Here is a 27,600-nt window from a genome sequence, read left to right as displayed (position 1 = left end):
TCTCCCAAGCTCTGTTCTCTCTAGGTTAGACTATTGCAACAGCCTCTTTCTAAATCTACCTGCCTCTACTCTCCACCCTCTGCAATTAATCCAGAACAGGACTGGGAGACTTGACCTTGGCCCCAAGCCTGGGGATCGTATCTCTCCAGCTCTGAAATCTCTCCATTGGCTCCCAGTGGATGCATGGATTAAATTCAAAACCCTCTGCATTGTCCACAAGGTTTTCTGGGGCCTGGGTCCAAAATACCTTCAGCTATCACTCCACAAATGCCTCCCCTCTCGAGCTCTTCGCTCCTCTACCTCTAACTTCATCAGGATCCGCCGGTTTTCAAAGAAACAAGCTGGGGGTAGATCTCTGTCCTCAGCTGGGGCCTCCCTCTGGAACAGCCTCCCTGCCACACTTAAACTTGAGAACCATCTCCGGTTCGGGAAGCACCGTAAAACCTTCCTCTTTGCGTCTGCCTTCGCTCCCCCTCTCCCCTGCTGATCTGTTCCCTCTTGGCACCATGCATCTGGCCACCCTCTATCCCCTGGGCCCAGATACCTGCTCACCCTGCCACCCTCCTGCACTGCCTCCTGGCCACCCCTTGCACTGGGGATGGTATATGTACCTATACAGTCACAGTCTCCCACACCCGTTTTCCACTCTTTCGGCACTTATCAGACTTACCCAGTCTGCTGCCTTAAACACAGCACTTGCCACTTGCTGGCTGCGCTATCACTGTTTACTGCCTCTATTATCTATTTATTTGTATTTGTTATTATTTATTCTGTTTTCCTCTGCTCCGCACTCTCCACTCTACCCCTTCCATGCACTTGCAAGTTCGCAGTGACACTGGGCCTAGTAAGATCGCTGTTTTGTTCTCCCCTGGTTCCCCTCCCTTGCCTTGTCGCGCTCTGAAACACTTGTGTACGAGCGCAATATAAATAAATTATCATATCATACCCTAGTTGTGCCCTGTACAGATTTGATAGCAGAAATGCAAACAAACAAACACAAGGTAACAAAGAAGAAAAGGTCCAGCAGCAACTCGGCCGAAAGCACCAAGAGCCTAGAGAACATTCCACCACATCTGAAATTGCTGAGCTCAGCATCTGTCTTCTCTTCATCTCTCATGCTTCCTGGGGTACAAGCAGCAGCCAATGCAAAGTAGCTGCAGATCAGGAGTTACAAACTGCTTCAGCTGGCAAATGCAACCGAAAAAGGACTCAACACAGTGCATGAATAGCTAAGGGCCCTATGATTAATCACCCTCCAAAATCGTTTAATTTTGAATATTATGACGGCGATGGACGGAGGGGTGCATCATAAGATAGTGAGTGCAGGCGGTACCGCAATTCCTATTAACAATGCTGCAAATGAAACAATCATTGACACAGTAGAGGAAATGAGAACAATACATAAGAGAATAGCAAACGAAACACAAGACATTTCATCAGCAACCTGGCTAGATTAATTATTCACCTGGGCACCCAACTGGCGTGTAGCAGCATTTAAGATAACTGTCCCTGTGCTTGTTGCGATCCTCATCACCACCTGCATCAGTCGCATGATCATCCATTGGTGTAAATACCACCAGCATAAGAATGGTTATATAATGGCATTACAATAAATTAAGGTCGAGGAGGGTTTAGGAGAGGAAAACCCCAGTATGAATGAAAGAGAATGAATTAGAAATAGTTTTCACAGCACCCCCACCAGACGTGGAAAATTACAAAGAATTATGGGGAGAGTGTTCATCTGATGGAACAAAGATACTGATTTTTATGGAAGATTTGAATTCATACAAGGAGGACAGGGACATGACCAGGGTAACAAGGGTGTGGGTGCGCAAGGAAAAGGGAGAAGGGATCAGAGGGTCAGAAATGTCAATCGAAAGATCGATCGAAGGGGGGAATGTATTAAAGGTGCTAACTCAGCACCAGACAGGGGGACACACCTACCAACTGCAAAAATAAAGAAGGGGATGGTGGGGTAGCTACATGGGAAATGACATAGGTATTATAAGCCACAAATGCCCTGTAGAAAGGGCTTCACCGGGAAGGCTAGGGGGTAATGATGCATTGGGTGAATACACAGTCCAACATACTGTCCTATGATTAGCCAGAGAAGGGAGAAGGATAAAAATAGCACCATCATAAATGCACATAGTGGGAAATCTCTTGGGGCGGTCTGGACCTGGGAAACCTCGATCTGAAACATGTGACCAATACGACAGGGATCTGCAAAGGTAGGTGGGGCTTAAGCGACTCATCACTTGAAAAACAACATAACTAGAAAAAGGTGATGTAATCACAGGGTGGTCAGCCAAATTAGCCGCCCTACGCGGCAGCGAGGAGGGTGGCTCTGTACCAGTGTGCCGGTCACTTGACTGCCGATGCCCATTGGCAGGCGACTGTGGGAAAAGAACACTGGACGACTGGCTCTGCGGAGTCGGCCAGCCTCCAACATATCTACCACAGTGTTTTGTAAAGGTCAACTAACGGGTACTGTGTGAATGTCCCCTTTCCCACCTTCTCCAAGGTGTCTCGTGTTCTGTTCTCAATGGTGCTGACCAATGGCAGTGTATTAAAGTTCCAGCGGTAGCACAAATGTTACTTCAGTAATAACGAGTTGTTCCGAGGTGGGATGTGAATAAATGTGGTACCACATGGGGAGGCATTGTAATGGGAAAGTGTTAAACTGATGGCTTCATTTACGCTTCACTAATCCGCGTAAACTTCGAGGTGATGATGTCCACGAACCAATGAAATCCCTGGGAAACATAGAAAAAGTGAATTCTCCACCTTACAAGTGTTTCAGTGGATTTCCGATCATTGTATTTCTTGGTATAAAACTACTGTTCATATTCCATTCGGGTGTCAGCTTTTCGATCAGAGCCTATCCACTGTTCTTTTTGATTTGTGCTCACCCAGCTGTAATAAACAGTGTTGCTTCTTGCCCGGTGTTTGCACTTCTTTTTGAGTATGTGATAGCTACTATGCTGTAATTGGTGGACCCGGGACTACATTTTCGTGGGTGGGAATAATTGCAAATTGGAAAGAAAGAAGGGACGGCGCATGGATTGCCATCTGTACCACAACATCAGGCTAATACGTTCTTTGCGGCAGTTAGAACACACAAAGGAAACTGTAATTGAATACTGGCAGCGTCTCAGGATGGGGAAGTCATGGTGGAATCGGGATGCCACCATAGCAGGGTGGTCTGATTTCAAGATGACACCCCTCCATTTTGAATTACAGTTGGTAATACAAACACTAGTGGCTTCACAAGGGAAAAGGGTGGCATGTTTATCCATCATCCAATCTCAGGACAAGGCCAATAAACAACTCCAGTTATCTCCACTGCAGGACTAAAAGCCTCAATGACAAGCAGGACAGAGTATAAAAGGGGTCGGAGCTAAGCCAGAATGTGGGAGTTTAGAGACAATGTAGCAGAGAGGTGAGAGTGTGGGAAGGAGAAAGGATTAGGGAAAGGAAGGCATTGGAAAAGGAAAAAACCAGGAGGGCAGAGGAAGGAGAAGGAGAGAAAAAAGACATTGGAGCAAAAGACTAAGAGAGTGGAGCAAGGAAAAAGGCAAAGGAAGGCATTGGAGGAGGCACGGATGAGCTTGAGGAGCAGAGCAGTGGTGCGCTGGAGGAATGAGGACGTCATTGGAGGAGAGAAAGACTGAGAAGGTGGCAAAGGTACAGAGAAAGCTACAAGCCTTAACAAGCCAAGAGGGCCAATGGTTGAAAAGGTTTCTCAAGGACACAATGTGAAACCAGTAAGGCCAGAGCTGGGGATCAGCCAGGGCATCAGGTCTAGGACAGTTGAATGTCTTGTGGGCCTGAGGCCAATAACTGGTGGAAGAAACGCTAAAGACCCGAGCCAAGCTGACAACTAGAAGTGAGCCTTGGGCTAGCCAGAAACCATAGTCAGATTCTCCTGCGAGCTACAAAAACCACCAAGTAGGCTTAAGGCAGATTTATGCAGTGCAAGTATTGTCATGCAGACACTGAACCAGGAGGTCTTATTGAAGCCCAGGAACCACACCACCTTTGGCTGTGGTTGTGAAGGGGCCCCATAATGACTGAAGCCTGAAAAGTCACCAGCCACTGTACACCAGCAACACCAAGGAGCAAGAGTTCAAGGACTACAGAATCCAAAAGAACTGGGAGTGCCATTTTTACACCTCATCAGTAGACCTGTACCCTGACAAATGTTGTGAATTATGACTCAGGATCATAAGCTTCATCTCAAATTGCTTCCGTGCTTCCTTCTGTTTTCGTTTGACCTCATTGTAATTAGAGCCTTGTGTTGTAGACCTTATCCCACATGGTGTTGTGCATAAAATCTGCCAATGTGTTCCCTGTGGTGCACAAGTCCTTTGCTGATCCCTTGGACATATCTTCTGTAATCCGCTGCTGTCTGACCTCTTTAGTGCATAATTCAGTTGCATGTGATTTTGATGAACCACAAACCAACAAATGAATTTTTAACAAACCAAAAAATGTCTAAAAAAAACATTTTTTTTCTTTTTTTTTGGGGGGGAGTTCCCACCAACCCCCCTTTTTTACATTCATACTTTTCCCCCACCCCCAAAGCTACTAGTTCCATTCCCAACCACATATATATAGTTTTAAAAAATGTGCTATTTTTTCTTTTTAGACGTTTTGGGTTCATTAGAAATTCCATTTGTTGTTTTGTATTTGTTAAAATCACTGCATACCCATAATTCAAACCTGCAAATTTATACCGCTTCTGCATCTTAGCTGTGTGGTACTTCTCCATAATACCCATCATCCTTTACCAACAAGATGCTACCAGCTACATAGGTCTGCTTGTGCTCTCATGCAGAGGGGATTAAATCTTCAATGGAACAGGTGGCATAGAAAAGTTCTGAGAAGAACGACAGTGGCTAAGATTGATTCAAAACATTCAATCCATCACCTTTTGGTTTGTCTTCACCAGCTTCCTGGAAGAGAGATAGCATTGGTGTCGCTATTTGAGATTCTGGCCAAGTTATTAATAGAAAGGCTCACAGTACCTCCAGCTCATTTGGATAGTCAATGAGGGTGAATGTGGGACGTAGGAAAATCTCTCTGATTGAACACACATTTCATGAATATAGCCTGTGGCGACAAAGACAGAAACATGTACTTATCAGTGTGCTCACATCTATCAATCAGCCCTATCAGAGGTAACAGAAACTCTCCAGGGATGTGAGTCACGAGTAAATGCCCCAAGGTACTTCGTCAAGAAGCAGCCAAGACTGGGGCAGAGACTTGACCACTGCATTCAACTCTAAGAAAATATGTCAGTTTGATTAACATTGCAATGAAAGTGGACTGTACACACAGAGTTCCAATCGGTCTTCACATAAAGAATAGTGTTCAAACATGCTATCAACCCAACCTCTAGTAGCCATGTGGACAACATCTAGCAGCAAAAACATTGATATGTGATCTTATATCAGAATATCTCTAATGCAGGGAGGTGCCTGCCAGATCAAAGGAAGAAAAGGCTAGATTAGGGCACTGTGTTGGGAGTTGTCCTACATTACCTGGAGTCTGGTCACTGCCGAAGCCTTTCGTCCGAGCAGCCAGGGAGTACACAGGGGCAGAACGATAGGCAGATTTCCCGGATTTTTCTGGTGAGTAACTACCTGCAACAGATAATGAGAAACACTGATCGTGCAGTTGTTATTCTGGTCACTGCACTCAGGAAGAATGCAGTGTTTATAGGCACTGAATCAGTACTATCAAACCTCTCCCCCAAACCATGTCAGAATCAGTCTGTATCACACCATGCATTGTTACATCAACCCAAACTCTTCACTGTACCTCGGGACACACTTTCCAGTGTTTGCATCCAGATGCATTCAGGAACCAGCTTTCTGGGACAAGTAAATGCTGAAGCCAGTCACATAGCTGTGCCACAAAAGGCTACATATACTTGGCAGCAGTTCAAGCTACTATGACATTGGTTGAAATAAAATTGCTTCCCTTTCTTTTCCTATCCCTGCAAGCATTACCAGTACAGAACAATTGGACAAGGATCAACACCCACGCAAACACGCTTCAACTTCTGTGCCTGTTAGAACCTTGAAAGGACCATAAAACTACACCCACCCCCCAGGTAAGCCATACACCATGTGCCCCGACCCACTCTCCACAGCCCATCACCACCTACACAACAAGCAACTCAGACACTGCACTAACGTGGGCAACGGATCATAGCAACATCATTCACATTACCCTCAATCCAACCCACATATCATCCCATACAAGAACACTTAAGCTAAAACTCATCAATGCCTCACACACAGCATGGTGACAGCCACCTTCCAAGTGGTAGACACTGCACTTTGCATCCTCAATGACAGACACTAAATGATTTTCAGTATGCCTTGAGTTCTGTTTAGCTTTCTATACAGACTCGTCAGCATACTGCACAACGACAAGGGAATTGGAAAGAATGCCTTCTGCTGCTTCACCTTCATCCTAGAAGTGTGGCATCAGTTGGAGTATGACAGGGATCCAGCCTTTGGCCCATGACCTTGAACCACTACATAGAGCCACTGGGATCTCTCATCCGCCTCAACAACCACATCCACCAATACCCAAGCAATATTGTCTGAAAATACACCAACACAAGCCTTCCTTGCCCTGATCTAGACCTGAATGTCTGGTGCCTACCTCAAGTGGAACCTCACCAAAATGGAATCCCAGCATCTTATCAATATCATGGAAAACAAACACATCCAGACCTGGCTGTCTACTATGAACATCAGAGGTATCACTACGTAGCTGACAGTCTGTTAATTCTCTGCGATTTCACATAGATAGCCACCTCTCCCTCAAAATACACATAATAAAGAAAACACAGACTCCAAGGAAAGAACTATACCAGAAGGAAGCTCTTTTCACTGCCATACCCAACACCATCATATCTCCAATGAAATGTGTCCTCCAGAAGCCTGCACACCCTAAAGGTATCCAGAAATATGACCATGTAATGTGCACACTCATCTAACTTCATTGGCTAACCTTAGAAGTGTGAATCACTCTAAGAGCCAGCTGCATCATATACAAAGCTGTTCCAAGGCCTGGCAGACAATGTCACTCTTTCCGGTGGCCAACACATCACCAGATATCAAGAAAAGGCTGGAAAACAGCAGCAGAGGCACAAAACGAAAGGACCAATAAATAAGGTCTATGCCTCGAGACAATGAAACATTACACCCGTCAACATCAGATTCAGCCCCACACTCATGGAATTCAGTAACACTATCTCCTGCAAGGAGCCCCTTCTTCATACCCTGTTAGGTACACCCCTGAATCGACTCAGCCTTGTATCGCTCTCGAAGGACACCCACTAAGCCACATCCACACCTCTTTCAGCACAGTTACATGTTCCCCAGTAATTGTGTATCTTAACTAATCTCTGATACCTTAATGTGTAAGCAGTTAATAAAGTCTATCCTGTAACAACAGTGCCCTCCCCTGCAACAATCTAATGTATGCCTGTAACCCATATTGATGTTCAGTGCTCTGTTTCCCATAGCTGCATTTCTGCTCAATAAATACCCAAAATAAAATATACAATAGCATCCAGTTCAAAACCATTCTTCACAGCCGAAAATGGTGCCAAATTATCATGCACAGCTAATGTTTAAGCATTCTGCACTGAGGGCACTAGTCCAAGGCTCCATATTTATCAAGTACTTCTGAAAATGCCTCAAAGCCAGTGGTAGTTGAAATGTGTACATCAGTCTGGTTTTACTGCACACCAATCTCAGCATTCAAACAGAGTCCACGTACAAACCTTCACTTGTGCGCCTATCCAGAGACACTTTTTATAACTAGTACCAATCCAGAACCATGTTACAAGGCCATATATGATCCAAAACGATCAAGTAGGAAAATAAAGAATGATGTCCCAAAGTAGCACCAATCAAAAACCCTTACCAAAAAGATAAGAACAATCGATATTTTACCCTTACCGCTGTAATCAGTCCAAAGTAACTCTGCGAATCAGTGCAATTTCTGAACCCACCACATAATATCATTATCTCATAACCATTCCTTGCTTCTCATCCATAATAGGATTCATGCTACAAATACTATTGTACAAATTACTATGAACCACCAGAACACCAACTCACTTGAATCTGGCTGGACTGCAGCCTCTCCAATCTACTTGCCCACTAATTCATGCTTGAACCAAAACCTTTCATGATGCCATGCACCCAAGCAAATATACGCACTACCAAATCCTCCTGCTCTTCCTCTGTACTGCCCAGTGTGCTGTTTGATCCTACAATCTGAGGCTCTCTCCATCCTCTCCACATCATCTTTCTACCACAAAAGCAGTTCTTGACACCCCAGGTGTGGACCTACTAGACATCATCAGACAAACCTCAGTTTAAGGAGACCACTCCGGGTAGTATAGTATACATTACCTTTTACATAGAGAAGATGCACTGACCTGGACCGGGGGTCTTGAAGAGCTCCAGGTCCTTGGGACGCCCATAGAGTGAGTAGGCAGGTGTTCCATCTTTGCCATGGGTTGTGATATTTGATGGGACCAAATACCCTGGGCCTGGAGAGCAGTCGTCAGTTAACTGGAAGCGCCGACTGCCAAAGCTGTATGCAGGGGCTCGAAACCTAGAAGGGTCATGATGCGCATAGCCTAGGACACAAAGAAAGAGGATGAAGGACAGAGTTGACAAACATCCATATCGACAAGGAGAGAGCAGTAAACACTGCAGTGAGACAAAATAAGAAGCCAAGCAATCTCAGCTGGCATGAAATGTGACAACCTGGGACATTAGGACTAAACATCTTTTTTTTTTTAGTACAGCTACATACAGGAACGACTAGCATTGTCTTTGATAATGTGTGAACGGCACAGGAAGACAAAAAAGATCTCAACTGCATAAAACATGGCAGTGAGTGAAGAAGGCAAGGAAATATGATGAAGTCAACACAAATAGAAAACATGACGGAAGACCAGGATTGTGGCAGGCAAAGAGACAATCCAGGAAGGCTGGGAAACAGAGCAAAGCCCGGCAAGCCAGAGAATGAAGACAGAAGTCAAGAATGCCTGGAGCCACGAAGAGAAGTCATGAATGCCAGGAGAAACAGAGAGAAGTCACAAATGCCACAAGCCATGTAGAGAAGGCAAGAAAGCCAGAGGCCATGGAAAGAAGTCAAGAATGCCACAGGCCACAAATGATTCAGAAATGCCAAAAGCCATGGCGAGAAGGCAAGAAAGTCAGAGGCCATGGAAAGAAGTCAAGAATCCCACAGGCCAGAGAGAGAATTCAGAAATGCCAGGGATCATCCACAGAATCCTCAAATACCAGGGAACACACAGAGAAGGTACAATATTTAAGGGACTAAAAGAGACACCAAGAATGCTACAGAAAAGGAAAGTAGGCATTCATGCTAAGAGATTGAGAAGTCTTGGAAACAAAGAAAAAACAAGAATACCAGAAAACACAGAGAAGCCAATATTGGCAGCCAATACTAAGAGAAGCTAGGGATGTCAAGAACCTGGAAATGATTCTGAAATATCCAAGGATTTCAAATAAGGAAAGAATGTCATGAGCCATGGATTGGGGCTCAGAATGCAAACACAAAGAACCAAGAATGCCTTGAAACAACCAAGAAAAGGCAGTCATGATGGAGGCCAAATTGAAACTAAGAATACAGGATAAAATAGATAATATACAGGTTCATAAGGGTAGGCAACAGAAATATGGGCAAACAGAAAGTGGGTGCAAAGAAGCGCTTAGCATACTGAAGTCCCAGCAAAGCGACTGAAGCGAACAAAAGATTCAGAATAGTCAAGAATTTTAAAAGCAATATAGAGATGTTAGAAAATCAGTAAGCACGTGGCTCGATGCAGATTGCAAATTAGGAGATGTTTTTGAGCAATACTGATTTTCACTTTGTATCTGGTTCACAAATCCTACAACTGGAGCAAATCTGGAAATTCTTGAAGCATCTCTGTGATGCCCTTGAGAATAGTGTTTTATAATTGCATTTGCACGTGAACATCTTATAAATGCTCCAGGCATCTCCAGATTTGCTACAGGTGTAAGGCTTTGCGAATCAGGTACAGGGAAGAAAGGGCACATCAGACGGTGACAGGCATCTCCTGTTTTGCTTTTTCTCAAAACCTTTGACAATCGGGCCCAGAAGGTAATAAGGAAAGCTGGGAGCTGCAGAGAAGTAAAGCATGTTCAGTAACACATTAATCTCAGGAGCAAGGGAAAACGCAGAGAAAACAAGAATGCCAACAAACAGAGAAGTGAAGACCTTGCAAGAGGAAGAGGAAATCCAAGAAGGTTGAAGTGAAGGAAAGTCCGGCTTCCAGGAGACACAGAGAACTCACAAGTGTCTGGTGAGAAAGAAAGAAGCACTGATGTGATATAAGTCATTTATAACACGCCTGTACACACCCGTTTCTAGGTGCAAAACCTGAAGCGATACCTGCAATGTCAGAGCCAGAGATAAGGCCAGGGTGCAGGGGCCATGAAGAGGAGATCAGATTACCAGGAGGTACGGGAGAAACTACAAATACATGGGGCCACAGAGTGAAGCCCAAGACACAGTAAACACAAAGAGACACAGAATGCATGAAACCCACTGAGAAAGTGAGCATGCCAGGGAATAAAGAGAAGTCGAGAACTGCAAAGAGATGCAGAGAAAAGCCAAGGATGTTGGAGCCCAGGAGAGAAACCTAGGTTTCCAGGAGATACAGGGAATTCAAAAAATGCAAAGAGATGCAGAAAAAAGCCAAGGATGTTGGAGCCAAGGAGAGAAACCTAGGTTTCCATGAGATCCAGGGAATTCAAGAACTGCAAAGAGATGCAGAAAAAAGCCAAGGATGTTGGAGCCAAGGAGAGAAACCTAGGTTTCCAGGAGATACAGGGAATTCAAGAATGTCAAGCTATACAGAGAATCAAAGAATGAAATTAGTAGTGAAGAGATGCTCTGAAAGCAAGAGATGCAGGGAACCATGAAGAGAACATCAGGAGACAGAGAGAATCTTAAATAACAAGCATCGGCAAAACCCGACAGTTTTGTTATTTGTGTAGGCATTTACCAGGAACTGCTATAATAGTACTACCTGGCCATAAAATAAAGCAAGAACTGCCAAAAAATGCAGAGACAAATAAAGAATTTTGGGTCACGGAGAGGAACTTAGGTTCCCAGCTGACACAGAGAAGTCAATAGTATATAGAAATACAAGGTGCTTCAGAGAATGACAAGAGACACAAAGAGAAGCTCAGAATTTAGAAGTCACAGAGAAAATGTCAGAATGCAGGATCCATGAAGGGATGAACAGACTACCAGCAGGCAAGAAAGAAACCTAACTACATGAGGCAATAGAAAGAAGAGCAAACAAAGGGAAACAAAGAATGCCAACACATACAGAGGGAAGCCAGGGTTGATAGTGAACACACAGAAGGCAAGATTGCAGCCGTGTCACTTGGAAGTTGAAACAGGGAGAGAGAGTTAACAGTAGGGTCAAGCAACATGGGCTTAGAGTCAAGTAAATCAATACTGCAGGCAATGAAGAGAATGTCCACCAGAGGCAGGAGACCAAGTGGGGGAGCCTGTAAAAGGGGGAGCAAAATAATGAGAAACAGAGCCACCACTGCAATGTAACACAGAATAGCAACACTGAAATAGGTTGACACAAAGATGTTCCTCGGAAACTAAGATGCTAGATTTAAGAATAAAGCCAATAAACATTTCCCTGTACAACAAGCGCAGAATAAACACTAAGAAAAAAAACGACAGTGCAATAACTTCAGGGGGCACAAAACCGTCAATTAAGAAACAAGAACAGAGCCAGTACTACCAGGTCACCAAAATGAACCAGAAGTATACATAGTCATATGTTATGTTATATAGCTTTTATACTGTGCCTTTTCACCATTGTGGCAGTCTCAGAGTGTCTATCTTGCTGGAGGGCTGGAGCATTATGTCCCCACCAGGGATCCGATGTCCGATTCGTGAAAGACTGAGGCGATTATAGGGTAGGGAGGGTAGCAGGTTGGAAGGGAGAGGGCAGGGGTTGGAGTATCTGGGTGTAGAGTGTTTCAAAAGCTTGGTCCTGTTACGTACAGGCACCTGTGTAAATGTACTTGGAGGATTGTGATGCCATTAATAAGCATGAAGCTGTTATTGTAAAAATCGTGCATTGTACTCAAGCAGGCCATGTAGGTAAAAAGGCTCCATTCCCTTGAATGGGTCTTAAATGTTCTAGAGGACTAAATCTCCAGAACCTCCCGTCAGGCCTGAGGACCAGGGAAGGTCGAGTAGAGTCGGTATGTGGAGGGCTGGGATATAGCTAAGAAAGCTCAATTCTCCTGGATGCGATGTAAGTGTTCCATGGGTCTAAACTCGAGAACCCCATTCCTGAGACACAGGACTTGAGGTGTCTGGCCTTGTCCAAGGGTTGCCATATTAATAATAATAATAATAATAATAATAATAATAATTATCTCCCAATCAGGGACATAAAATAGACAGCAGGGCTATAAACCTAAGACTAAAGAATGTGCTAAATCGTCAAGATTAAAAACAAATGACGCACCTATAGGAGACACAGGGACAGTGATTGAAGACTTACAATAGTGCGTAGTATGCTCCCTGGTGAACTTGTGGGAGGATTACACATAGAATCTCAGTATAGACCAAAAGGGCGATATGTTTTTACATAGATCCAATGTTACAGGGAGGGCAGGGAGAGAGTGGAGCAAGGGGAACTATGAGATGCAGGGATAGAAGATGGCATTAGCTAAAGGATCATGCCTTCTCATGGAGAAAAGCCAGAAGCACTGCAAGGAAGAGTGGTAGGAGGCCACCAGGGGCGCGCAGTAGATGGCTGCCTAACCTCTCTGCTCCCAGCCCGACAGACACAAAGGGTACCTGAGTCCACCCTCCCCTTTTAGGCCCCATCCAGCGAAACCAATGCCTGCATCCCAGAGGGGAAGCATTGACGCACCAGCAGAGAAATTCTGGTCTTTCCAGCTGGTTTGCAACCGGAGATAAACATGGGCAAAGCTGGCCCGACGTTGGATGGACACGGTTCCAGAGGCAGTAATAAGACGCTGGGGTCCTGAAGGCCAGCCCACCACAGTCCGAGATTGAATCCAGTTGGTGGTCGCTGTGCCAGGGTCCCAAGAAGCGTCAGTACATGGGATTGCCAGTGTGCTGTACAGCCAGCAGGTTTTGAAGAAGAAACTGGCACGGCAGGCACGAGGTACGCGCATGGGTGAAGATGTCACGCATTTACAGCCTAGCGACCTCAGGCTTATGCACACTTCACGCCATGATCAGGGTCGCGTTCATACACACTCACCCAATATTCATTGTAGACTCAGGCACAACCACAAGGACAAACGAGTTGGCGGACAGGCACACCAGGACTTGTGTGCCTCGCGACCCATTCACAAGCGGTTGTCATGGCAACTGGGTCCGCTTTGGCATCTACGTTGGAGAATCAGAGGACGCTCATCGACGATGCAGCTCCGCTCGCATAGAGCACCGGCACTGACGCAGTCGCGATATAAATACCGCCCTCGCCTTGCATTGAACGCTTCTCAGCTGTTGTTGTTTATGGCAAGTGGCGTTTCTTCTTGTTTGGATTCGGAGATAAACCAGGAACCTTGCTTACGGACTACAGAAAGCTTTTGGATTACCCTTGTCGGATTTGTACGCCTCGCTGCTTTGCTTACACGGACACGGACACGGACCTCGGCACTTCCAGTACGGACTTCTTTGCTTTTTCCCAATGATTACCTTGCTCTCTCTGCCACAAACGTTTGCTCTCAGTATCCGGTTCAAGTTTCGAGTTCTGCCGAGACTGTACTAACAAGAAATCAAAGTACAGGACTCTGCCCACGGATGGCTCTGCTTGCAGTGCCTTCCACCTTCTGCCAAACTTGTGTTCTTCCACGTACTGCTAACACCATTCTTAGGGGGACAGGCCAGCATCAAGTGAGAGGGATACAACAACATATCACCCATCAGGTATACATTCACCAGTCAATCCACGGGTAGGTGTTGCTTTGTTATTGTTATATCTATTGCTCAGTCTATTGTAGCACTACGTTTTGCTGCAACAGATATATTACATAATCTGCCTTTTCCCTTGCAGCCACTTGGAATTCTGGTGCTTCCTGTTCTGGTCACCTGTGGCCCTAATAACTGGTCAGCGAGTATACACTATCTCTCTGACTGGTGCTTGGGGACGGAGGTATTCTTAGTCTTCATGGACCTCAAGTCTTGACAGACTGAGAAACCACTACCCACTGGACTATGGATGTATCCACACGGGTTCCCGTGGTTGCTTTAGTACAGGCCATAATGGTGTTGAGAATCGACATGGCTGCCGCCACTGCTTCCATACATCAAAGGCTAGACACAATATAGAGCGAGCATCATGCACAACCAGCAGATCCTGAGTTTGGGGATCCCCAACCCCCACCAATCCCATTGGGCAATGCCCCCAACCCGGTCTATGCCCCTACTCCGTTACCATTGGCAGCCTTGGAGAAATTCCAAGGCGAACCCTGGAAGTTCAGAACATTCCTGAATCAGTGCAAGCTACACTTCTTGTGTCGCCCTCAGGCTTTCCCCGATTCCACCACCAAGGCGGCATTTACCCTTTCCCACTTAAGTGGCATTGCTGCTGCCTGGGCCAATCCGCTCTTAGAAGGTGATAGCCCCGTTCTCTAGGATTTTGCTCTTCTGGTGGCAGAAATGACCTGGGTTTTTGACACTCGTCATAAGGCCCAAACCCAGGACCTTGAACTTCTGGATGTAGCACAGGGCAAGAACACCCTAGTCGATTCCATTACCCATTTTAATCAGCTGGCAGTAGAATCAGCCTGGCCCGACAACAAGAAGGCAGTCGTTTTCTACAGGGGTTTAAATGATTTCATGAAAGACGCTCTAGCAGTGGTCCCATCTTTGCCCGCCCAGTACCCTGAACTAATAGACCTGGCTCTTCAAGTGGATGCCCGACGTTCAGAATGTAAATTTGAGACAGGAAGAAATCCTGGATTCTCGGGTTTCTCTGGCACCTCTACTCAAGACACACTGGGGGAACCCATGCAAATTGGCGGGGTACGCCTATTGAAAGGGAATGGCAGAGCGTGTCCAACGCCTGTTTCTATTGTGGGTTGAATGGTCACTATGTCAAAGAATACCCCAGGCGTCCCAAGCTTAAGTCGATGGGTTTTCAGAAGGCTCATCCATAGAACAGGAGGCACGGATGAGTCTAAACACAGCCTCCCCTACATCGCTTATGTGTTCTACTAGACCCATGGAAGTTCAGGCCTTTTTAAATGCTTCCGGCGGTGTGCAACATAATGTGCAATTGGTGACAGACTCAGGGGCTACGGGCAACTATATAGATATTTCTTTAGCTGCCACTCTCAATTTACCCCTACAGAACAAGTTACACCCTGAACCCGTACAACCTGTTGACAGGTCTTCTTGATTGTTGACGGGACCTGTTAGACAGAAGACCTCGCTTTTGATACTTACCATGTTCGGAACCCACACAGAAACCATATCTTTTGATCTTATCACCACTCCACAATTTGGCCTCACTCTTGGGATACCTTGGCTCTGCTCGCACAATCCCATTATAGATTGGGCTTGAGGCTGCGTGTTTTTCGTATCTTCCTATTGTTAAACCCACTGCCTGGCAAATTCTGGGGAATTAAGGTCACGTCTCAAATACTAGGTGCCCTCACACACATGTCTATTGACGAACCTCAGCTCATGAATACTGACTCCGCAGGACATATCATAGGGGCAGTAAACACCAGTATCCCCAAGGAATACCACGACTTTGCAGAGGTATTCGATAAGGGCTGTGCAGAACATCTCCTACCACATTGGCCCTATGACTGTCCCATAGAACTGATTCCTGGGGCAGACATGCCCAAAGGTCGCGTTTACTCTTTATCACCTGCGGAAGACCTTGTGCCAAAACAATACATACAGACATCCCTTAGACTAGGCCATATTCGTCCTTCACAATCACCAGCTGTCAGTCCCATTTTTTTGTTCCCAAAAAGGAGGGAGATCTACGCCGTTGTGTTGATTACAGACGGCTTAACCAAATCACTATAAAGAATAGTTATCCGATACCACTCAACAATCCATTATTAGATGGTTTAATCTACGCCATTGTTTTCACCAAATTGGATCTGCACTGAGCTTACAATCTAGCCCGTGTCAGAAGGGGTGACAAATGGAAAATTATTTTCTGCACCCATCACGGTTTATACAAGTACACTGTGATGCCATTTGGTTTGTGCAACGCCCCAGCCACGTTTCAGAGGTACATGAACGACCTTTTTCATGACATCATAGATGTATACCTCGTTGTGTATCTTGATGATATAGTCATTTTTCCCCAGACATTCATTCAATCACATGTCACCCATGTCAGAGAGGTTTTATCTCATCTGAGGAGTAACTCTCTCTTCACCAAGCCTGAGAAATGCTTATTCCATGTCTCAGAATTTGATTTCCTAGGTCCATATCACTCTTGGGGGACTTTCCATGAATGAAACCAAGGTCTGTGCCATACTGGAGTGGCCCGTAGCTACATCCCTGAAAGTACTACAGTCTTTTCTTGGTTTCGCTCATTTCTATCATAGGTTCATTCAAGGTTTCTCTGCCATTGTCATGCCACTGACTAAGCTCACCAGCCCTCATGCCCCTTTTCTTTGATCTTCTGAACAACAAGCTGCGTTTGACGCTCTGAAGACAGCCTTTACGTCTGCCCCAGTCCTACAACATCCGGACAAGGAACAACCTTTCATAGTTGAGGCAGATGCCTCTTCATTCGAGTTGGGCGCTGTGTTGTCCCAGGTATGTCCGACCACCGGTCTCCTTCATCCTATAGCATACCACTCCCGTAAGTTAAATTCCACAGAGGCACACTATACCGTCACAGAAAAAGAATTGCTTGCAGTTAAGGATGCATTCAAGACTTGGAGACGCCACTTATTGGGGGCTAAGCACCAAGTCACAGTGTTCTGAGATCATCGCAACCTCCAGGATCTGGCCGCTTTGAAATGTGCAAACAGCAGACAGGTCCGGCGGCATCTCTTCTTTTCCTCTTATGACTTTGTTATTCAACATCGTCCAGGGAGGACCCATGGAAAAGCTGATGCCCTTTCTCATATACCCGGAGGGGAAACCCTTCCTGTGTTTCCCAAGACCATACCCGGAAGAAAACACGTTATATGTTTATGCACACCCCCAGCATGTATGTTGACTGACATCTGTGACTGGGCATCCGCACATGAGGAACAAGTACGTGAGTGGGACAAACTATACTTACCTACGAATGACATCCAAACACGTGCTATGGAATGGTCTCATGATGCCCCTATCCGTGGCCACCCAGGACAACAGAGAACCCTATCACTGCTCCAGAGGTGGTGCTGGTGGCCTTCCATGAGCAGAGATGTCTACAATTATGTCAGTAACTGTTCTATTTGTGCTCAATGCAAAACTCAAAAAGGGTGTCCTTTAGGCTTACTACACCCACTACCCATTCCCCCCAAACTCTGGCACACGATTACTATGGATTTCATCACTGATCTACCATGGATCCAGAGGTTTGACACAATATGGGTCGTGGTGGATTCTTTCTCTACGATGGCCTGTTTCATACCATGTTCAGGTATTCCCACTGCCCCTGCTTTGGCATCTTTGTTCTTTCGTTCTGTTTTCTGTCTATTTGGGCTCCCCACTGTCATTATCTCCGACCGGGGTTCTCAATTCACCTCTAGATTCTGGCGTGCACTCACAAACCTTCTAGGGATTGGCGCTTGGTTCTCCGCTGCATACTATCCTGAAACAGACAGCCAGTCCAAGCGTGTAAATCAGACACTTGAGCAGTACATTAGTCTATCACTCCAATACCAGCACTCATGGGTCAAAGTATTGCATCTTGCCGAATTTGCATACAACAATGCACCCCATGCCTCCACTGGGTTTTCCCCCTTTTATGTCCTCAATGGCCAACATCCCAGAGCCCTACCCTTCCCTATCCTACCTGTCTCAGCCACACCTGCAGGCCATTCCTGTTTTAGGGATCTGGACCGGATCCATGGGCATACTATCACACACCTTTGTGAAGCCCAGACCTCTATGTGCCTGACAAGAAACGTATCGCTGCTCCTCCTTGTGATGTCGGTGATAGGGTTTGGCTCTCTACCCGACACCTCTGTCTCCCTGGTTGCAGGAGGTTGTTGCCCCACTTCATGGGTCCCTATAGGGTATCCAGAGTGATCAATGCCATTGCCTATTGTTTGTCCTTGCCCAGCTCTTGGTGTATACATCCTGTTTTCCACACCTCATGCCCTTCTTCCACTCGGGTTGTTTTGCCCCCTGCTCCCATTGTGGGTGGTTCCCCTGATGAATATGAGGTCAACGAGATCCTTGGTTCTCGTTTCATCAGTGGATGTTTATACTATCGGATTGACTGGGTGGGTTACGGTCCTGAGGAGAGGTCCTGTGAACCTACTTCGGATGTGCATGCCCCCGTCCTAGTTTCCCATTTTCATCGGTCCTATCCTCTTTGCCCACGAGGTTGTGGGCCTTTGGGGGGGGGGGGGCTCTGTCACACATTCGCAGTTTAGCAGCCTCAGGCTTATGCACACTTCACGCCATGATCAGGGTCGCGTTCATACACACTCACCCAATCTTCATTGTAGACTCAGGCACAACCACAAGGAAGAATGAGTTGGCGGACAGGCACACCAGGACTTGTGTGCCTCACGACCCGTTCACAAGCGGTTGTCATGGCCACTGGGTCCGCTTTGGCCTCTACCTTGGAGAATTGGAGGACGCTCATCGATAACACGGCTCCGCTCACATAGAGCGACAGCACTGACGCAGTCGCGTCAATGTGCCTCCATGGCAACAATATAAATAGCATCCTCGCCTTGCATTTAAAGCTTCTCAGCTGTTGTTGTTTGCGGAGAGTGGCGTTTCTTCTTGTTTGGATTCACGGATAAACCAGGAACCTTGCTTACGGACTACGGACAGCTTTTGGATTACCCAGATTTGCATGTCTCGCTGCTTTGCTTACATGGACACAGACCTCAGTTTTTCCAGTATGGACTTCTTTGCTTTTTCCCATTGATTATCTTGCTCTCTCAGCCACAAACCTTTGCTCTCAGTATCCGGTTCAAGTTTCGAGTTCTTTCTTGATACAAACAAGGACTCAAGGCCGAGACTGTACTAACAAGACATCAAAGTACAGGACTCTGCCCACGGATGACTCTGCTTGCAGTGCCTTCCACCTTCTGCCAAACTTGTGTCCTTCCACGCACTGCTACACCATTCTTAGGGGGACAGGCCAGCACCAAGTAAGAGGGATACAACAACATATCACCCCTCAGGTATACATTCACCAGTCAATCCACGGGTAGGTGTTGCTTTGTTATTGTTATATCTATTGCTCAGTCACTAGGTTTTGCCGCAACAGATGTATTACATAATCTTCCTTTCCCCTTGCAGCCACGTGGAATTCTGGTGCTTCCTGTACCGGTCACCTGTGGCCCTAATAACTGGTCCGCGAGTATACACCATCTCTCTGACCAGTGCTTGGGGACGGAGGTATTCTTAGTCTTCGTGGACGTCGAGTCTTGACAGAAGAGACGGCAAGGGAGCGAAGAGGCCTGAAACGCATTGTCAGCCTCAGGGGTGATTGCAGTGGAGGAGCCTTTGCAGAGGCTGTGCCCGCCACACTATCCCTGGTGGGGTGAATACTAATGAGGAGGATCAAGACATCCCACCAGGGAGACGCAGCTAATGGCGGTCTCATCTGTGCTGTTCTCTGGATCCAGGGTGGAAGGGGGTTCTGCCCCCCCCCTTTAACCGCTCCCATGCGAGTTTCAACTGTGGGAGCAGGCACCGATAACCCTGCTGCCCGCCTGGCCTGAATTTCAGCACAGTCGGCGGTCATCAGGCCTTGGACTCGTGCTCCAAGGGTGCCGGGAGACATTGAGGTGCTCTACAGAGGACCTGGCCCACAGAAGGTGAGGAGTGGGCACAGCCTGTTGGTTCCAGGGCCATTAGGGTGGGTGCTCCCCACTCTGTGGTCCTCTCAGTGGGGGTCCCACTACGGTGCAGCAATGGAGGACTGTGGTCGGCACCACAGCCTACCAACTTTGGAACGGATCACTGTGGCAGGGCAGACAGAAAATGGAGTCCAGCACCATGCAACAGGGAGCACACAGCAGCCCAACGGCCTCCCCCAGCGTGAGTGTTGATCGCAGGGACCAGCCAGAGGAATCCTGGTCGAGTGGTGTCTCTTGGAGCAGCTGTAGTGCTGGGAGGCCCCAGCAGCAGGTCAGTGGAAGCTGTGACGCCACTGGGGCTGAGGAAGTGTGCCCCAGGCAGGGCTGCATGGAGTGCGTAGGGACAAGTGGGAGGGCTCTGTGGAGCAGTGCAGGGGTCTTGAGGGGCCCGGAAGAGCTGTGTGCTCCCTGGGGTGAAGGAGCAATGTCAGACCGGAGGAGGAACTACCAAGGGGTCGTGAAGGACCTCAGAGCAGGGGTGAGGAGAGCCCTTAGTGCAGTACTGGGCAGGTTGACCCTGGTGCCTGGAGGACACAGAGCCTACAGAGAGGTGTTGCGGAATGGCTCTCCTTTACACCCAGTCTATGAGTTGGAAGGCATCCTTGGAGAAATTCTGATTCTCTCACTGAGCTCTTGGTTCGGGATGTAGGGATACAGTGTTTAACACTATCAGAGAAACCATGGCAGGGGACCCAGCGGCGACAAAATCAGGGCTATCCACACAGTGCTTGATAAAAGGCTGGATAAATCACCACAGATTTAACTCAATGGATATTAAGATCTTGTGGCTGGAAACAAATCAATCCTCATTGGACACTCTTGAGCTTCAGACAGATGTGAGACTTGCTGAACTGGAGAGGGGGGAGACGGAGATCATGCTCAAGATGGATGATTTTGAGAATAGGGAACAGCCCACTAACCTGCGCTTCTTTGGGTTCCCGAGAAAAAGAGGTCAAAATCGAGAGAGACATCAGAAGGTCCATTCGAGAAGTACTGCGCACCCTGTTTGGAGACAATGCCATAGAGGAGCCCACCATTGACAGGGCACACCGAGCGGGAGTGGGATCCCAGGATCCTCGAACAGTGTTGGCCCGCTTTCATTATTACGGGGAAAAGACGAAAGTTCTTGAGAGGGGCAGGAAGGAGGGCCCAATTCACTATGGTGGGTCCCGTGTTACCATTTTTCAGGATCTATCTGCGCTCACTCTGACTAGGAGGAGAATGTGTGGACCCCTGACCAAGTGGTTGACGGAGAAGGGGGCGCGGTACCGATGGGGGTTCCCATTTCCATTGCCTTTCAGTACGAAGGCCAGAAGTATCGGCTGGTGACAGAGGACGACTTTCAAAGTGCCTCGGACAAGCTTATTGGGGACTCACGGCTCCGGGTAAAAAGCCCGGGAGACACCAGTTGCATCTGATCTAAGGCGCAAAATCCCTGGGGCCCGCAAATACAAAAAAGTAACACTCCGCCTAGAGGACCTAGGGGCCATGAGACGCTATTGGTTGACGGGGTTCTTCGCCGCCTCCCAGGTGAGAAGAGCAAGTGGGCCCGATACCGTACATGGCTGGATGACCTTGCAGGTTGTAGCATGGGGGTTAGTGGGCGATGGACTGTGAGAGTGGTGGAATTTGATCTTCAAGTTGGAAAGCAGAGTGGGTTCCAGGTGGTTTAGAAGGGTGAACCAGGACCTGGGCCTACCGGATTCCTTGGGGGGATTGTGGAGAGGGAGACAAGCCCTATGCATACTTTTCATTGGTCCACGATTCATACTCGCGGATCGACTTGTTTTTGGTGGACACTGAGGGGAAGAGCTCAGGTCAAGGACTCACGTGTGCTCCCAATCCCATGGTCGGACCATGACATGGTAAGGATAAGACAGAGTGCGAACCTCGCCAGAGATCCTCAGGAGGGTGGTGATGCAATTATTTTTTGCTAAAAGATCGGGAGCTTGCTCAATCCTTACTTACCAAAATCACAGACTATTTCACTTTCAATGATAATGGGCAGGTGGGAGTGCAAACTCTCTGGGAGGCGTCCAAGGCTACAATTAGCCTGGCCCCCTTCGACCACAAGATATTCAGATGTATTGTAGAACTTGGGCTGTATCCAGCTGTCAAGTATGGACTGCAATTCCCAGGTCAGTCAAATCAGTACACTACCAACTGAGACTCATAAAACCTATCATCTCACTTATTGCTGAGAAGGACCGGCCAACAGTAGCATGAATAGTCACCAATGCCAGGCTGGATTATTGCAATGCCCTTTTATGGGGGCTCAAAGATTACAAATTAAAAGACTGCGGGTTGCTCAAAACATTGCCATTAGACTAATTTTCTCACTACCAAGAAGAACTGCTATCTCTCAATACCGAAGGAATCTCAACTGGCTTCCGTTTCAAGAGAGTCCTGTTTACAGTCCTCTGCTTTGTATTTAAGTGTATCATTGGGATGGTATCTGCCTACCTGAATGCAAAAATCCAGTTTTACTGCCCATAACAATATCTGCATTTTAAAGACCTACACCTCTTGCAGGTCCCTTCAGTCAGAACAACCACAAGTGGTGAGAGGCGGTTGTTTGCCTTTGGTCCTCGAGCCTGAAACTCTCTCCCCTTGGACCTTAGATGCATTGATTCCCTGACTGTTTTTAGGAAACAATTAAAATCCCATCTCTTTGTGTAACTTCTTCTTCACTTACCACGTCAGTCCTTGAGTTGGTGCAATGCAGTATCAATTGATTCAGTTTCACATCTGCGCCTAGATGCATTTCTTGCCTGGTCCCTCTAGGGTATGCGCATTATAAATAACCAGACTTACCCCAGTCTCCACCGACCGGGTGTATTTGGACTTCCCACTCCATGTGACCATCTATGCACTTGCACGATCCGTACGCACCGTGCCTGAAGATCGTCTTTCTGTTCTCCCTTGTCTTCACCCTCAATTGCACTGGTAAAACTGCAGAATCCCAGTCAGGCCTATTTGCTGTACCTCAAACGGTTAAATGTATTTTACGCACTTACTCTGCATGTGCAGACTATTATCAGACTATTATCATCTCAGAATTTCAAGGGCTCTGAGCGACTGTTGTTTTTCCCCATGTTTCCCGCCCTCCTTGAGCGCTTTGAAACACTTGCCTGTGTTGTGAACAGGCGCTATATAAATAAACAATACCATACAAACAATACCAGATCAAATAAAATCAATTAGAGGGGTATTAATTAGAATAGGCTCCCAGAAGAAGAAAGAAAGGAGGGAACAGGAAGAGAATATGAGGTGGAAGAACTGCAGCCAGGTGGACCTGGGGGCAATTACCTCTCACCAGCTAAGGCTGCGAAATGGCACCTCTACAAGGCGAGGATCAATGCCATCTTGGTCTAGGATACAGGGAATAAACAACTGTTCCTAAAGCAAAAATATCACGAGCGGGGGAGAAGGTGGACAACATACTGGCTTGGCGACTGAGGGAGCAAAGGAAAAGAAAAGCCATTGGTGCCATGAAGGGAGACCGAGACAGGGAGATCTATGGCCCGGTGGGGATCGGGAGGGAGTTTGCAAAGTTCTATGAAGGGCTTTATTTGTCAGAGTATGCAGGGAATGGTGGGCAGAATGTGGCCTTCCTTGATCCCCTCGCGCTCCTGGATCTTAGGCAGCACGTTGGAGGATCTACTCCTGTCCTTTGTCCGTGGGGACCAGGTGGGTTTCATTAGGGGGAGACAAGGCTCTGATAATATGCGTAAGACTATCGACCTCATGTACAATGCACAAGCCCATCAAAGTGATGGGTGCCTGATCTCGATAGACTCAGAAAAGGCATTTAATAGTGTGGAGAGTCCTTTTATGAAGGCAGTCCTGGGGAGGATGGGTCTCGGGCCGGCCTTTCTGCAATGGGTGGAGGCGTTATATTCAGCGCCCAAGGCACAGGTTCAGGTTAATAACGTGGTGTCTGGCCCCCTTCGACTAGCGAGAAGCAGGGGTGTCCCCTTTCACCTCTGCTTTATGCCCTTACAATGGAGCCTCTAGTGGTCACGATTAGAGCCAATCAGGGGATAAAGGGTATTCACAGTGGGGAGGTGGAGTTCAAATTGTCCCTGTTCAAAGACGATATCGTGGGTTATCTCACCAAGGTTGATTCCTCGTTTCCCGAACTGCTGACACAGATACAGAACTATGGGCACCTTTGCAGCCTTAAAATCAACATTGATGATAAGTCAAGCCTCGTGCCCGTGGGAATGGGCCACTCCCATCTGGATTCTCGTTCTCTGTACATGGGCTTGAGGGTGGAGAAGACCCATATGAAATACCTGGTGGACCTACTAATGAGGGGTCTTGCGGATCTGGCTAAGGCGAGTTTGTACCCTCTGGTAGATAGAATCAGGGCAGATCTTAAGCGATAAGAGCCCCTAACCATTTCCTGGTATGGCTGTATAATAACAATTAAAAATGAACGTCCTCCCAAGCTTGCTATATTTATTCTGAGCCCTCCCGACTAAACTCCCGGAAACGTTTTTCGGCGATCTGAAGGGTGCCCTCACTAGATTTGTGTGGCAGAAAAAGAGGCCTAGAGTGAAGTGGTCTACTCTCACGCTTCCACAGCACCAGGGTGGCTTCGGCCTTCCTGATCCTTACCTATATTATAAAGCAGCCCAACTGAGGGTCTTGTTGGAACACTCGAGAGAGGGCATGAGAACTTATTGGATATATTTGAACGACCTATAAATGAACTCGCTGAGGGTGAGGGACTTCCTATGGGCACCGCTTAGGCACATCCCTAGGGTGACAAGGGAACACACCACACTAGGGGTCCTCTGGGAGGTATGGAAAAGCAAGAGCAAACAAGGCCTTTTCCTACTGGCCCTTGCCCATGTCGTCGGTGTGGGCCCCCCCCCCCATTTAACTTGTCACACCAGGGGATGAGATTTGCTCAACAGTGGTCGGATGGGGGTCTGGAAAGAGCAGGGCAGCTGTTTGTGGAGGGATGTTTCAGAGATCTTGAGGAATTACGGGAGGTTCTGGGGAGGGACAGTCTCTGTTTTTGACTACTTAAGATTAAAGGGTCTGTTTACGGACCCTAAATGGGGTGCCTTGGTGGCTAGGGAGATCACCCAATTCGAAAGACTTTTATATATACCTCCTGAAAGGTATATATAAAGCACTGGTCTCGACCACAACTACAGGAAGACTTACCTTCAAAACACACTGGGTGAAGCTAGCAGGTAGGGAAATCACTGATGAGGACTGGGCCAGAATCTTCAGGGTGACCTTTAATGGCAATTTATTCACCTCCCCTATGGAACATAATTTTAAGATGCTACAGGGATGGGACCCGGATCCTCTGAAGATCTCGAGAATGTTTGCAAAAGCATCCCTGCTCTGTCGGAGGGGCTGTGGACAAGTGGGCTACATATCTCACATGTGGTGGCACTGCCCCAGGATCTGCATTTTTCGGCAGGAACTTCTAACCTAGATCAAAGACATAACAGGGGTTCAATTGAGTGTGCATCCTATTCAGATGCTCTTGGGCGTAACGGCTACAGACATGGAGGAATACAGACTGCCTAGGTTGTGGGAAGCCATGTTGCGTGCCGGAAGACTGGCGATAGCTCAAAACTGGAAGGGAGGGGGGGTGCCCATGAGGATGGAGTGGGAACGGAAACTGTGCAGCATTATGGTAAAGGATAAGCTGGCTGCCCTGGTAAACGACCGTTTAGCATCCTTCCAGGAGGAATGGAGCCCTCTGATAAATATGATGGAGGTTAGAGGTGCTTAACCACTGGGAGAGGAGTGTGGGGATTGTAACCACCAAACCCGATTGTAGAAGGGGGAGTCAATCCAAGTGTTTTCCTTTTTTATCTGGTCATTTTTACTACCTATCCTGAGACTTTGTACTGTTCAGATTTTGGTTGAAAGCAGGAGACACTGAGTTGGAGATGGGGGGGCTAATGGAGCTGTCATTTGTAAAGTCATATATGTGGAGGTTTGTTTGTGACCAAATGCAAATAAATATGAATGCTTAAAAAAAGAAAGAGAGATAGAATATGAACTTACTTTAACATACACCACTTGTCACAGGAAACAATGCCAAAACCTGGTGAGTAACAGAGCATAAGTGGCAACACAAGGGGCATGACCAGCAAGAGACAGCAGAAGCCACCAGAAGCATTTAAGAGTTGGAGAACCTGAGCTAGGGTCAAGCAAGCAATGTGCGAGAACGCAAAACAGGAGGAGCGGTAGGGGTGTTAGAAGTTCAGAATGAGAAACAAGGTGAGAGCCTCAGAGTGTGGGACAGTCACAGAATGCAAGCGAGTGCTAGAGACGACATGGCATATGCCGCTAGCTGGTGATAGTAAGAGAGCAACAGCACATACATCAGGAAGACTGAATAAAGAAAAGAGACAGTGATAGTTGGCAAGACTGAGATAGAGTACGCAAGCAACTGTGGTTTTGCCCCTTAAAGATTGTGTCCCGACTGTCATGACTGATTGTCAATAAAAGGAGCCTCAGCCAGCATCTGCGCCATAATGGTGGCAGACTCCATGAATGGTACTTCTGCCTTGTGTCTCATTTATTGGGCCTGCAGGCTGATGCTTTGTGATCATGGCCCTCCTACCCTGCCTGCAGGCTAACACCGTGTGACCACGGTACTGCAGCCTCCACTGATCGCATGTGTAACCTGGGAGCTCCCAGGCCACTGTCAAGCTGTGTGACCACAGCCCAGTTGCAAGCCCGGGAAACCCCGGCAGCTAGTGTCATGCGTGTGACCAAGGCAACTGTAAGTGTATGTTGGGTGCCCTCAGCGGTTCCATGTCAATTCATCGCAGGATGTTTTTTGCGTTCTTTTTTTTTTACCGGGAATGTTTTAATGAAAAAAAGCATCACTTTTTTTTACATTGTTTTTGGGGGGGATGTCCCTCCAAGCCCTCCATTCCCTTTAATTGTTGATCTATTCCCAAACACCCCCACCCCGTATATATAATTTTGTAACCCCCCATAAAAATTTGATGGGTTTTTTCGTTAAATAATTTGCAGTAAAAAACCCAGTGAAAAAACATCCCATGATAAAAGGACGTTGTACCCCCCCCCCCCCAGCAACCATCGGTTTGGCCCGTGCGCTACCCCGCAATAGCAGTGACTGAACATTATGCTGGGTGCACCCAGCACTGATGAGGACTGCCTGTGTGCCCACGGACACCCCACACAACAGCAACGGTCAGGGGAGCCTGGAGGTCCAGCAAGGGATGGTCACAACAAGAACGTTGAAAGGCAAAGGGCAGGAGGTGACAGGTAAAAGAATACTAAAGACTAATTCATACAGACCTGTGTTTCCAGGGAGTCCATACTTAGGTCCTGGGCTGCTGTAGAGTGCTGCGATAGGGCCTCTTGGGCGGTGCGGCCTCCATGTTCCCACCCAAACTTCAGTTCCCATTCTGTTTCAATGGGGTCTAGTGATTGGCAAAGACATAATGATAATGGATTA

The 27,600-nt window shown here is 47.2% G+C and overlaps 1 protein-coding gene across 2 annotated transcripts in view; it reads right to left on the bottom strand.

Annotated features, from left to right (window-relative positions):
• CIMAP1B (ciliary microtubule associated protein 1B) overlaps positions 1-27,600 on the bottom strand; it is a 130,412-nt gene that overhangs the window by 69,526 nt on the left and 33,286 nt on the right. For both annotated transcript variants that reach the window (XM_069629480.1, XM_069629481.1), the window contains exons 2-4: positions 27,441-27,565; positions 8,474-8,677; positions 5,547-5,648 (exon numbers count right to left, since the gene is read on the bottom strand). In XM_069629480.1, coding sequence (XP_069485581.1) covers positions 5,547-5,648; positions 8,474-8,677; positions 27,441-27,549 — 415 coding nt within the window. In that variant the 5' untranslated portion in view covers positions 27,550-27,565. The remainder of the gene's footprint in view (positions 1-5,546; positions 5,649-8,473; positions 8,678-27,440; positions 27,566-27,600) is intronic.

This window comes from Ambystoma mexicanum, chromosome 12, assembly GCF_040938575.1.
Source record: "Ambystoma mexicanum isolate Mex_15411 chromosome 12, UKY_AmexF1_1, whole genome shotgun sequence".
Taxonomy (NCBI): domain Eukaryota; kingdom Metazoa; phylum Chordata; class Amphibia; order Caudata; family Ambystomatidae; genus Ambystoma; species Ambystoma mexicanum.
The sequence above is the reverse complement of the archived record's forward strand: the minus strand, read 5'-3'. Positions and strand labels throughout refer to the sequence as shown.